The sequence below is a fragment of the Alligator sinensis genome, unplaced genomic scaffold, assembly GCF_000455745.1.
Source record: "Alligator sinensis unplaced genomic scaffold, ASM45574v1 scaffold514_1, whole genome shotgun sequence".
In the NCBI taxonomy this organism is placed as follows: domain Eukaryota; kingdom Metazoa; phylum Chordata; order Crocodylia; family Alligatoridae; genus Alligator; species Alligator sinensis.
In genome coordinates, this window is record NW_005842385.1 from 1,093,940 (window position 1) to 1,107,293 (window position 13,354).

At 40.7% G+C, this 13,354-nt stretch overlaps 1 protein-coding gene across 13 annotated transcripts in view; it reads right to left on the bottom strand.

Moving 5' to 3' along the window:
• PIGN (phosphatidylinositol glycan anchor biosynthesis class N) overlaps window positions 1–13,354 on the bottom strand; it is a 170,722-nt gene that overhangs the window by 23,110 nt on the left and 134,258 nt on the right. For 6 of the 13 annotated variants that reach the window (XM_025211020.1, XM_025211024.1, XM_025211019.1 and 3 more), the window contains 5 exons: window positions 10,091–10,193; window positions 5,237–5,323; window positions 3,272–3,327; window positions 2,224–2,299; window positions 698–771 (listed from right to left, as the gene is read on the bottom strand). In XM_025211020.1, coding sequence (XP_025066805.1) covers window positions 698–771; window positions 2,224–2,299; window positions 3,272–3,327; window positions 5,237–5,323; window positions 10,091–10,193 — 396 coding nt within the window. Of the gene's footprint in view, window positions 1–697; window positions 772–2,223; window positions 2,300–3,271; window positions 3,338–4,644; window positions 4,770–5,236; window positions 5,324–7,884; window positions 7,954–10,090; window positions 10,194–13,354 lie in introns of those variants that run through there. The other 7 variants (XR_003095436.1, XR_003095435.1, XR_003095441.1 and 4 more) reach the window with 6 other exon arrangements.

Below are 13,354 nucleotides of genomic sequence, written 5' to 3' on the forward strand. Positions count from 1 at the left end.
CCAGGTATCTCTCCACTTTCATCCCCCTTCTCTCCAGGTATCTCTCCACTTTCATCCCCCTTCTCTCCCCCCACCCCAGCCTGTCTCTCACCCATTGACTCCTCAATCTACATTTTCACTGACTACTTGTCTTGTATGAATACCAGCCCAGCCGCTGGCTTCTTTACTTTTCATTGCATCCAGGAAGAGCACACACCAACTGCTGAAACTTCCTCAGCCTGACAGGGTTTTTGAACCCGAAAGCTTGCTTAAAAATTATTTTCCAACTATTTGGGTTGGTCTAATAAAAGATATCAGATTCACCCAAGGAACCTTGTCTTCCTAATGGCAAGACACTAAACAAGTTGCCCATGACGTGGTAGAATCTCCTTCATTGGACAATTTAAAGAAAAAGTGAGTGTGGCTGTATGAGCATCTGCCTGGGGTAGCATTAGGAATAGTGCATCTTGTATGGGTGCAACTGCCCAGTCCCAACTGAAAAATTGAGAAAAGCAGAGTGATGCCTCCCACATTTTTTTTCTGAACTGAGACTCGACAACTCCAAATTCTTTTAAAGCGAGCAGATCTGCATACAAATGGAGTCTGGTTCAGGGTTTGTCACATCCTTACTAATTAAGCAGCAGTGTTCGGAAACACTGTTTGACTGATCACTGCAATGAATCCCATAGACACTATCGCAGTAAAACATCTACTGTACCTTTTAGAAGATAGCTGTGTTGTGACTTGAACAGCTTCAAAAGCACAAGACACAAGAACAAAAGGGATTATAACCTGTTTAAAAAACACAAATTACATTAAGGCTTACAACAACATTAGGAGAACGGCCTACAAGAACATCACTAGTGGAAACAAATTAATGCTTTCGGAATGGCTATTTTGAGACACCTCAATGTCAGTTTAGTGAGCATATATTCTCTGCCAAATGATCTTCTACACTTTCTTTGCTCATATTTTTTTCTTGCGTGCATTACAATTTATGGTCAAGGCTTAGATGCAGTGAAAAACATCCATAATTAAAACACGCTAGTGATCTTAATTTCATTTAACCTATACTAGCATAACTATTCTATGAGTAGAGAGATGTAGTTAGTGGTGTTGGCTTGTCCTGCCTTATTCCACAAATGCTACAACTGAGAATGATTTATGTGCAATATTTTATGAGGCAGTTCCCAGCACATTAGGTGATTTCAGTCTGGATGGAGATATAACCAGCAAAAACATATTTCACTCACTGCCTCTGCACAACCAAACTAAGCAAATGTGCATGACCTAATAAATTAAGTACAAAACCCTGAAAGTGCGAGCATTGCATTCAGATTTGCTTCACACTTCTTAAACAAGAGAGATATCAACAAGGCAGTACACCTTTTTAGAAAAGGACTAAATATGCCATTTCACAGCTCCTGTCTTTGTATGTGCTGGAAGGCAAAGGCTGGGTTTTTGTTAAAAGTATGTAGGACAAGCAGGCAACGTCTGGCTGCAGCCCTGCTTGTGGTCAGTACTCTCCAGCATCTATCAGGTCTGCGCTCAAAGCTGGATGGCAGACTCTGGTTGTTCTTCTATATGAAGAAAAAAAATTACTTTGCTTCTTGGGAGAAAACCTAGCAGGGTAAAATCTCTCTCATCACAAGAAAAATGTAGCAACAGGACTGCCTGTCCTGTTTCCCCTAGTGCTATCTAAATGACTCTTATATCAGACATCAAAAGAATCTGCCACGCTTTGCCACCAAACAGGAAATGACAGCATAGGCAGAGAAAATGGCAAGCCAATCTTTGGAAAGGCTATTTCCTAAAATCAAATACATTTAGGTTATCAAAACAATGACAAAAATCAGTAGGAAAGTTAACATGTCTGCTTCATACAGTTTGAACAGGTGGAGAGAATAAAAATGTTTATTTCACTAACTTATGAGAGTATTACACACCAAGGAATAAATTTAGTGTTTTGATTATTTATCAGTCCTTACAAGATATAACAATTCTGTTTAAATATAACAAAACATAACTATCATTGCATTCTGGATACTGGAGTCCAACCATGTATGGCAGCGTTCAAATCTCAGATATATTTAATCTCAAAGAGAGTTGAACACCTGATGAAAATATTAATGATTCTCAAAAATACATATACACTAAAACTACAGAAAAAAATTCCTGCATGCAAAACACAGTAGTCATTAAGCTGTTCTTTGAGAAAAATGACACTAACATGCAATTACTAACCTTCAACACCAGCAAGCCTCCCATCATAAAGGGACTGAATACTGTCAGGAAGCAATATACAGAAGCTGGGTCAAAACTAGAGAACCGTGAAAACAATAAAATGAGATTATTAAAATGCATCTCTGCAATAGTGTTTGTCATAAAAAAGCAGGTGGTTTCATTTCTCTTGCTAATAAGACATTATATACTTTGTTCAGAATCCAAGCATTCAAGCTACCCTTATCTTGCTCAAATGCAGCATTATAAAGGCTCTGATATCTCAGCATTCTTTTCTAATCACTGCCAGCAGAATTCTTCAAGCTACACAACTGTTCCAGAGGGGAATGGGTTCCTTCAACTTATACCAACAAAAACTGAGACAAATGCTTTGCTGGAAGTACTGGCCCTTGAGACAACATATTACCAAAGTTAAGTAATAACAATCACTATTTCACTACTGCTTTGGGTGTATTGGACTGTTTTGTTAAACATGTTGCTTCTGCTGTGTTCCTGAAAGTCTTTTTTGCCCTGCTGATTCTTTGCATGCAGGCAAGTACAGACAGTCAGAAGGCCCAAGGCTGAATCAATTCAGTCTTTGCAGGTTAGTCTGAGCTGCATAGATTGAACCTATGAGCAAGTGAACAGACATTCACTTTTGATTCCGGAAGTACAACCACATGCCCACAGTGGTCCAGGCCAGAAGCCAGGGGGCACTAGAGCACATCTCTCTGCTTGGCTAGGGCAGGCACCCTGGGCAAGGCTAGCCCACCCACTCTCTGAAGGGAGGTGCAAAACATTTGGGATGCTGGGGGACTGTGAGTTAATCTGAATCTGGAAGGGATTTGGGGCAGAAGTTCAATAAACCGATTTAATCTAAATCAGTTTAGTCTGGTACTACATCCATTCAGGTTCATCTTAAAATGGTTTCGACCATTTTGAAAGCAGTTTATGTACACTGAACTTCTGTTGTGTTACAGGTTTGAACCAGTTTCCAATCACTTACACCGGTTTGTGTGTAATTTCTGTCCCTAGCCAAAGAGTTTCTCCAAACAGAATCAATTAAATTTACCTGTTGACAGAAGCTATGTTTCCAGTACCAAAAAAGGCTGTCACAATGAAGAAAACCTAGATGTAGCTAAGGAAAATGCATAATAAAAGTTACTATAAAAAGATCAAATCCAAATACCAGGATTTTTTTTTTCTGCTGAAGGCTTTTGTTTCATACACCAGTCCTGCCTGGCACTATGAAAAGCAAGGTTGCTCCTATTCTATTACAATTAGAAATAGAAAACTACACTTCAGATCCTGAATTAGCTTTAGTTCAAGAGCCCCTGCTGCCATTTTTAAGCACAGGGACACTGATACACAAGATACAGGAGGCTGCTGGAGCATGGTAATTACTGCGCTGCAGCAAACTCCATTAATTGAGTCTGCTCATGTACAGGCACCCATGGTTTTTAAGTGAGGATTTAATGAGCATTAAAATAGGCTAATGCACTTTAAAGCGCGCATGTATTGCGCCCAGAGTTTTTTGACTTCTGCGTAAATAGTTCACCACTAACTGTCTACTTGGGTCTTACAGATTTTGCAAGCAATGTTTTCTGAATCTGTCACTACAAATAAAGTTCTCTCCCCCAAGCACAGCATGTTGCTTCAGGTTTGGTAATCCAGCACTCTAACAATACAACACAATTCTTCCAATAAAGTTTTATAAAAAACTACAAACCTCTAACAAACAGGAAAAAAAGCCCAATAGCATAATGGACTGGGTTTGCTGCTTAATCTAGATACTAAGCATATGCAATCTGAATCTCTTACTGCAAGATCAGACTAATAAAGGCCTAAGGCCCCTCAGTACAGGCCAGCTGTCAAGCCCTCATTGGGCATCTTGACATGTTCTTAAATTACAAATACACAATCTAATTTCATAGTAGTACTGCTAGATTGCCAACTGAAAAGGATTTTTTTCTTCAAACACTGCTGTTTATAGTAATTTCTTAAATATATATTAAAAATGAATAGATATTCATTGGACTTTATTCTCAGTAAAAATAAGTACATGTTTTTGGGAATAAAATCAAATATACTGAGATGCTTAGATGAAAAGTTGGGCTATACTGGAGGTTCAAGACATTTTAGTTTTCTTTTTTTAAACAAACACTCTCCAATAACCACAGTAAGTTTTCTAACTCAGTATAAGACCTTCGGTCAAGAAAGAATAAAAACTTCATTAAATTTTAAAAAGAAAACTTTACTGCTTATTACATAAATTTTCAAATTAAACTTTTCCATTTCATACGTATTTATGCAGTTATTTTTCAAGCACCTTCCTCCCCCAGTCAAACTTAGCTTTCTTGCACCCAGCAAGCCATCTGGTCCCTTTCCTTTGTTCTGACTCGCCTCTCTAAGTAAAGCATCAAGCTTCCTTGATTTTCTTCTGACCTCCTAATAGTCCAGATTCAAATTCTGGATGCTCTGACATTCTGGTCCATCCTTCCCCAGTTGGTTTAGATTTAAAAAAGGCATGCTTGAATTTCTGGGCAAAGATTAGCGAGTTTCTTGTGACGCTGTTAAAATAAAAAATGGAGCCATTACTGTTGATACCCCGTCACCTCTCTACTCAGCTGCACTATAAACCCTTGTCCTTGCCAACTGTTCTTAGAAACCTTCCATCAGAGTCATGACATTGCCTATTATCCCTTACCTATTTGATAAAGCCCCTGGCTGAGCTGCCAAATCTCCCTCACCTCCCCAGTGGCAAATCATATCCATCTCTTACAGCTACCATCCTCACAAACCAAGAAGAAAGAAGTTACCAGGGACAATTTTGGTTTCTGGAATATATAGGAAGTTAGGATTTTACACACATTGCACAAATCAGATAATGTCCTGAGTTTGAATACAGGAACTATAATTTGAATACAGCAATAGGCAGACCAGAAATGCCAGATTAAGAATCTTTCAAAGTGCCCAATTTTTGCACTGCAAATTACTGTGTCGTAATTGCTACTTTTTGAACACAGCAAAAGGATACAAAGAAAAAAGACCTGCGGGTGTCATCCAGGTGGAGTTGTCGAAACTGAGTTATATCAGTACTATAGGAGAAGTTCAAAATAGCCAGCTGTGAAGACAGCAAGAAGAAATCAGTACATAATGTCAGTTGGTTCACTTTGATGCCAAAAACATTTTTAGCAGAAAGAATGAGAAATTAACCCACTACTGAACCACAGTAGCCAGAGAGACATTGTGAAGAAGACTGCAAGCCTTTCCCAGTTTCATTGTGCTTTAAAGAATTTGCCAGAAAAATACTGTATAAATACAATGATCAAATAAACTAGGAGGAATTTCTGCTGCCCCTTTTCATAAGAAAATTTTTCACACAAAGTTTTATAGCTATTAGAGGTGCACCGATATATCAGTCACATATTGGATCGGCTATCGGCTTTTTTTGGCCAGTGTAGCAGATAATGTCACCGATAAATATATTGTGCCTACTGGCCAGGGCCTCCAGATGCTGCATACATGGGGGAAGCTGCCCTGCATGCGGCCAGGAGTGCAGCTGGGCAGCATGGAGAGCACAGCCCTGCAGGTAAGTCTGTGAAGGGGAAGAGGCATGGGAGAAGGAAGGGGATGGGGGAGGGCAGATTGAAGCCCCCACAGTGAGGGAGCGAGTGGGGCAGGGGGTGCTGCCCAGCCAGGGTGGTGAATGGGACCCTGGGGCCAGGGAGTGGGACAGAGCTGCAGGTGGCTTGTCTAGGGGGTGCAGGGGAGGAGGCAGCTCCCTGCTGCTGTGTGCACACCTGGGGGGCACGTGCTCCGCCAGATTTGTGCACGGGGCGGGCTTCCTGCTGTGGACTCAGGGTCAGGGGCAGCGCCAGCCTCTTCCTGGTGGGGGGGCTGGGCTCAACTGTGCAGGGCGGACAGTGGTGGCAGAGGGGACTATGGTGGGGGGGGTGCTAAGGCAAATTTTGGGGCAGCTATAGCCCCCCCAAGTGCCTCCCCTGCTTAGAGCACTTCACTCAGATGCCTTTCCCACAGGAGCCCCTGCTGCGGGGTGGGCAGGGGACATGCAGCCGGTGTGGGGCTCCTGAGGGAAAAGGCAGCAGACCGGAGTGCCCTGAGCAGAGGCAGCACTCAGGAGGGGCTTGAGGAGCTATAGCCACCCCAAAATTCACTTTAGGCCCCCCCACAACCACCCGTCCCAGTGCCGCTACCACCACCTGCCCACCCTGCATAGCTGAGCCCACCCCAGTCCTGCCTGCTCCAAGCCCGACCCCCCACACTGGGAGGAGGCTAGTTCTACCCCTGGCCTCGAGCCCAGAACAGGCAGCCTACCTCTGCCCCATGCACAAATCTGGGGGGGGCACATGCTTCCCCATGCCTCTGCTGGAGGTGCACGTAACCGCAATGAGCCGCGCCGCCTGGACAAGCCGTTCGCGGCTCCATCCCACTCCCCACCCTGGTGTCCTATTTGCTGCCTGGCTGGGCAGCGCCCCCAGTCCCACTCCCTTCCTCACTGTGGGTGCCTCAATCTGCCCCACCCCACAAGCTACTTCCCTCTCCCATGCCCTTTCCCCTCTCCAGACTTACCTACAGGGCGCTCCTCTCCACATTGCCCAGCTGCATTCCTTTAAATTGGTTATCAGATCGGTATCAGCCAATATAACAGGTTAATAATTGGCTCAGTATTGGCCAAAAAAATCTTTATCAGTGCACCCCTAATCATTGTCCTCTTTTCCTTTTTTAATCTAAAATCTTGTGTGTGCATTTGTTTAAAAAATGTGAACTATTCACAGAAAACATGAATACAAAACACCTGAAGCAATAAGGACTGAAATTAATGAGAAACGAGGTATGCCATGAACAAGCATGCAAAAAGGCTGCAGGTTTTTAGGGTTTTTTTCATTTTTAAATGTTGCTCTCGATAAAATACCATTTGACCAAAGGAAGAAAAATCTTCAGAGTTTAAAAGTCCATTACTCTTTCACTGGGAAAAGTCAAAGGCAAAAGTTTTGTATGACGGATCTCTAATGTACTTTGCTTAAAAATAATCTTGTCAGCAAAAAACTAAGCTGTTTTCTTAAATGTAGCGGTTCTTACTAGGGAAGAGTATAGCTGTAGGGATTAATTTCCCAGTCTTCTAAAAAAACAGGAGGAAATTCTTTTCAATAATTGCAGTCTTCTAAAAAAACAGGAGGAAATTATTTTCAATAAAAAAAAAGATATAGGTAATGAAATACACAGGATAAAAATGCTATTGTACCACAGACTGAACATTTTCATTCATATCTAATTACCATATTTACTCAAATATGAGATGACTCTTATTATATGATGACCCCCAATAATTAGATTCTATATATGGAATTTTATAAGTTTGTTATAATTTTTTAGGTATAGAATCCAAGTATCGGAAGTTTGCATTGATTCTGTCCCCCTCCCACTGCTACAGAAGGGAAAAGAAATCTGATAGGGTAAGGTAGCCCGCTGCCCCCCCAACCTTCTTCCCCTGCACGCCTTCCTCTCCCTTGCTATCACACCTTGCTTTCCCTGAACACACGGAAGTGAGGGGTAAATTTGAAAACACTGACTCTGAAATAAACACACCTATAATAATTTGCAAATAGGCAAATTACTACAGGTACCCACAGACTTAGTCCATCCAGGATTGATGCATTTTACCTTTTTGAAACTGCTGCAAGTTTTAGCACAGGCACTCCATAAACACACTTTCAAGTAGCACTTCTATACCTATAGTACAAATTATACATGATATTAGCCCAAGGCCAAAACACTTGTGATTTATTATAGTTTACTGGGCTGGGCCCCAACAGAGCCAACAGCATTTCAAGGCACGGTGACCTCATAGCTCAACACTGCTCAGTATGTGTGTGTACTCCTGATATGTGCCCCACAAAGGATCCATGTGCTAATTAGCCCCCACTCATGACTAGAATCAAGTGTTCTTGGCATGAGTCCTGGGATCCTCTAAAAATGTATATGCAGATGAGGCATACAGCAACCTGGTCTAGCTTCATCTCATGGAGGATGGGGCCACATTAATCATATGTGACAGGCTAAGAGAGGGGGTGACGGAAGGATTTTGGGTGAACTGTTTGGGTCCCTGTTTCATGTTGTTTGCCAGACATTTAAGGCTGGTGAAGAAACAGAAATTGCTGGAAATGGGAAGAAAGTGAAAAGGAAGTCAAAATACATTCAGTGTAGTGATTCACCATGATTTTAAAGAGAGTCAACAATGAGAGAGACTGAGCATAATGGACAATACCCTGTATCATATTTAAATAAGCTGTACTAACCTACCCTTGTGGTAAATTCCCATCTGTATGTTTGCCCAATCTGGGTGTTTTATAGTCATACTCCGTGTTGGCTGCATTTAATCAGCTTTATAGTTGGTTTCTATTCCTGAGTACATGCTGTATTTGGCAGCAGTTTAATGACAGACAACATATTTAATGAGGTTTTCTTTTACCCAAATGCAAGACAAAAAGCTTCCCCCCACTCCCCATGCTGATTGGTGGAAAATACCTTGTCTTAACTTCAAGTAAATATGGTATTATAATGTTCCTTATTGTATTTGTTTTGGAGTGTATACATACTATAAAAAAAGACTTTAAAAGCCTCAAAACTACAAGCAAATACCAAAACTTCCTCAACAAAAATTAATACCATCCTTCAAGCAAAAATATACAAAATGCTTTAGTATGGTACCCAACAGGTCAAGAAATTAGGCCTCTGTTAGATTACCAATATGAAGTGAATCCCGAACTGAACATCCTTCACTGATAACATCCTGCCACAATTATAGCCTCATAAGCAGAATCCTAACCATGCATCTTTCATATTGTGCTTCCATTTCTATTATTTAGGACTTAATGAAGCAGACCTGCATGATATATAGGAGCCTCAGCTTGTTAAGTTATGTAAATAAAAAGCAATTATTTCCCATTTTCATTTCTAATAGTTAGCCTCAGCTCAGTAAATATTGGTGTATCTGAAGTTTTAAAATGACATGGCTACAAGTAAGGAAAATAAGAAAGAAATACAATAATTGCTAGGTCAGCTCTTGCAAATGCTTCTGCTGCAATTTCAGCCCCTGACTATTCTTCCTGACTAATAATTTATTAATCCCCAAAATCTGCTCTCCCAGTTTGTAGCTCAACATGGTACCATGCTGCTGCTAGATTAACTACTGATAAATTACAAAAGCAGAGAAAATTCAGTGCTGTACCTTTCCCCTCTAAAAGACTCTGGCACATTCCTATGCATCCTTGCAACAAATCTCTACTGTTATCATCAGTGATCCATTCCTGGGAAATAAGAAGGGCTTGGTATTATGCCAGTTGCGAAAGACACAGAATAGCTGGATATCTCTGGAATAGGTGCCTGGGTTCTAACCAACTCAAGGATCCAAAAAATAATCCACAAGCAAAACAGCAGCGTGACTAGAATGGATTTAGATCATCATTGATGTATTGTTAAATAGCAGAAACGAGAATGTCACATCTATACATACTGTAAACTTAGTCTGAGAGGAAATCCTAGAATTTACACTACATCATCATACCAAATTGCTACATTAAAAAAAACACTTAAAGATACATTAAATACATTTTATAAGTCTTTTATTCTCAGGTTTTCTTAAGAAACAGGAACCCAATACCATCTTTTCATACTCAAAAGAATAGATAAATGAGTTTTACAACACACTGTCCAACGATACATGTTTAGGATACTTTTAAAATCTAGTGTACCTAAAGGAAATTAAGCTGAAACTTAACTAAAGCCATCACTGGGAAGTTTATTTTCCTAGTAGATTAGATTAAGATATTGGTATGATTAAGTGTAAATGTAACTATCTTGATGTTACCTTTGGTTTGAGTGAAAGACCATAGTACTGTAGGGCTTCTTGTTCCATATTGATCCATGCAAACATCAACCCAGTTAACACCAATGGAAAGAGAGCTTCATATCTGAATGCAAAATTAATTTGCGAATATAATTAATTAGTTTTAATAAACTGTAATAAATATCAATTATGCATAGACAGGTACTTTGAAATTTATACTACTTTTTATCTGAGCTAGAAAAAACACAGAAATCTATAAACACACAATTTCTAAGAAAACCTGAATGGCTTTGGTCAAGTGACTGGGGATTAAATAATGCACAGTAGGGTAGGAAAAAAGAGGAGTGCTTCTGTTCTGGCTATTTTTTTTTCTGGTGCTGCTCCATTGTTTGTAAATATACAGCCCAGATTTTTCTTTTGGCATGGGGTTTTCCAAAAGAAAATACATAAATAACATTTTTTTAAAAGAAATTAAACTTAAAAAATTAAAAAGAAAATTTTAAAAACCCATAGGGAAACTGCTCACTTGGCTCCCACTTCCTGAAGAACCAGAGCTATCTGACTTCCAAGACAGTATTTCAAGTCCAGCCTAATTAGGCAACACCTAGAAATTATATCAAGTGACACCTTGGGGACCAACATTGTATGAAATTCACTTGGTGATATCATTCCAGGTCCCAATGGACATGGGGCCACATCAGAAAAAGGCCACATCACATTTCGTAACATTAAATAATTTCCACAGTTATGAAAGTTTAGTCTACCCTAATGCAAGTTTGACATCTATAATTAAGAGATGTAATTATTCTATTGCTAACAAGAACTTATATCTAGGGCAAAATCCCCAAGTTTATCAGCTGGAACTAAAATGTAAAACAACAGCTTCTTCATTCAAAGTAATAATGTAGATTTAAAGAATTTTGGTGGTTGTGACTTCCAGCCACTACCACAGAATCTGACTACCTTCTATGTAAATTTAATAAGCAATACTTAAGTCTTTGGTGGTATTCATGGAATCTAATATTTTTTTTCATTTTCAGAATAAAAATAGTGCTTTGGAAAAGTTTTAGTTGCTTTTAAAAATATTTTAATTTTTTTAGAAGTAAAAAAGGAACATCAAAGGATTAATAAATATATAAAATGAACAATAATATAGTATTGATATTAGATACACACCCTGGAATACAATTTCAAACTAGAGTAAAATCATTTGTTGAATACTTGTAATTCTACACCATAACAATCAACAGTTACATAGTCAATAGTACTGGCATTAAAAATATCATTTATGTTATAAAGTGAAGCAAATGGAGTTTTTAACACGTATCCGATCGCTTAAGGTAATGGTATGGAAAACACTGTTCCATGCGGCACCCTTCAGGGCCACAGTGAATGGGCAATGCATAGGTTCATCTGCTCTGTTGCCACCGCAATTAGCCATTGTGGTCTTTTAGGATCACCTGCTGTGTGATCAGGGTAGGTTCAGCTTATGCACGGAAGGTCTTTAATAGCTAGGTGAGATAGACCACCATCACTCTGCAGCTGCTGGAGATCTCCCTCATCTGGTCCACTGGAGTGGGAGGCATTAATCTTTCCTCACGCAGACTAGGAGTGCAGAACCTTTATGAACCTTGTGTTAAATTGAGGATCCTAGACCTGTGGCTCCACCATAGGGAACCAGAAAGCTTCAAGTCCCTCACTCTGGGGGAGTGTATGTGGTAGGGGTCACCACTGGAACTAGTGTCAGGAAACAGCTCACAAGATGAGCTGGTGAAAAACCATGCAGAGTCCTGCTGACCCCTGCCTGTGTTTCCTTGGAAACTAGTCAAAACCAACAGTGTTAATCTGTCAAATGAAAAATGTTTTATTTTCCAATAAAGCAAAACAAAAATCAAACAATTCACATATAACCTCACCTCCCTTTCTCATATCTCACACATGCTTAAAAAAGGTTTGTGAGAAGCAAGAATTCTTGCGGCTGACATCTTTTATTAGACCAACTATATAGTTGGTACAGACTGAGGAAAGCCTTCAGTGTCCTCTCTCAGGCCTGGACCCAAATAGTTCTGGTTTTAGGGGGTTCAGAAACAAAACTTTTCTAGTAGCATTGAGGTAATGTTGCTATGATGGTTCAGGAGTTATGCAAGCAGCAAGAATTCTTGTGCGTGATATTTTTATTGGACCAATTGCATTGTTGGTGTAGACACAGGAAAGCTTTTGGGTACCATAGTACTATTCCCTCAGGCCTCTTTGAGAACAGACAAGCAGCAACCACAAATGAAAGACTGGACCCACGTGCTCTCACAAACCCAGGACTGAGATGACCGAGAGAAAGATGTATAGAGGAATGTGGCCAAGATCCTCCAGATGGACATCTTGGCTCAATAGGAAAAGGCCTGGGTCTCTGCAAACCCACTGGAGATTGAAATGCAAAAAGTCTTGGTATAATCTCGTTAAGAACCCTCTACACCAATAATGATGAACCTGCAACATGGGTCCCACAAGTGCTGTGCTGCAAGCAACCTCTGCATATGGCATGAGGCAGATCAGGGAGGGGACAGGCAGCACAGAAGCAGAAGATAGGACAGATAGAGCAGATCAGGCAGGGAAAGGTGATTGGAGTGTGGGGGGCTAATGTGAGGCACACCTGCCAAAAAGGTTGGCCCCCATTGTTCTACACAACCAGATTTAGCCATCACTCTCTTCTGCAGGGAGATGTAATTTTAAACAACACACATGCCCTTTATTTCTTTGTATCCTGGGCAGTGCATTTAAGAAGTAGTCTGCACAAAAACTTGGACAAGAAAACAAAAACAAAAAAATGTAAAAGCACATTAATTTATTTTGGTGCAAGTTTGAATGTTACTAAGCCAGGGGTACTGAAACCCCAGCCCATGGAGCTGTATTATTTGCCTGTGGGGCTCCCCCAGGGTCTGGAAATTTGGTGGCAGAGAAGAACTAGCAGCGTTAATTATGTCTCTCCTACTGCCAAATTTCCAGACCTGTGGGGAGCCCTGCAGGCCAGATAACATGGCCCTGCATGCCAGATCATGCTGGCATGAGCAAATCTGATTGGCAGGCAGCATGCAGCTGGATCATGGTAGTGCAGCGTGGGGCAGTGCGAGATTGGGATAGTGGGCAATGCACAGCTGGATTGGGGTAGTGCAGGATTTGGCCCAGAGACTGACCCCATATGAGATCCAGCCTTTAGACTAACCATGCACCATTCATCCACCCCATGGGGCTAGAACTAAACCATTCTGTCAGCTTAGGCACTAGGCACTC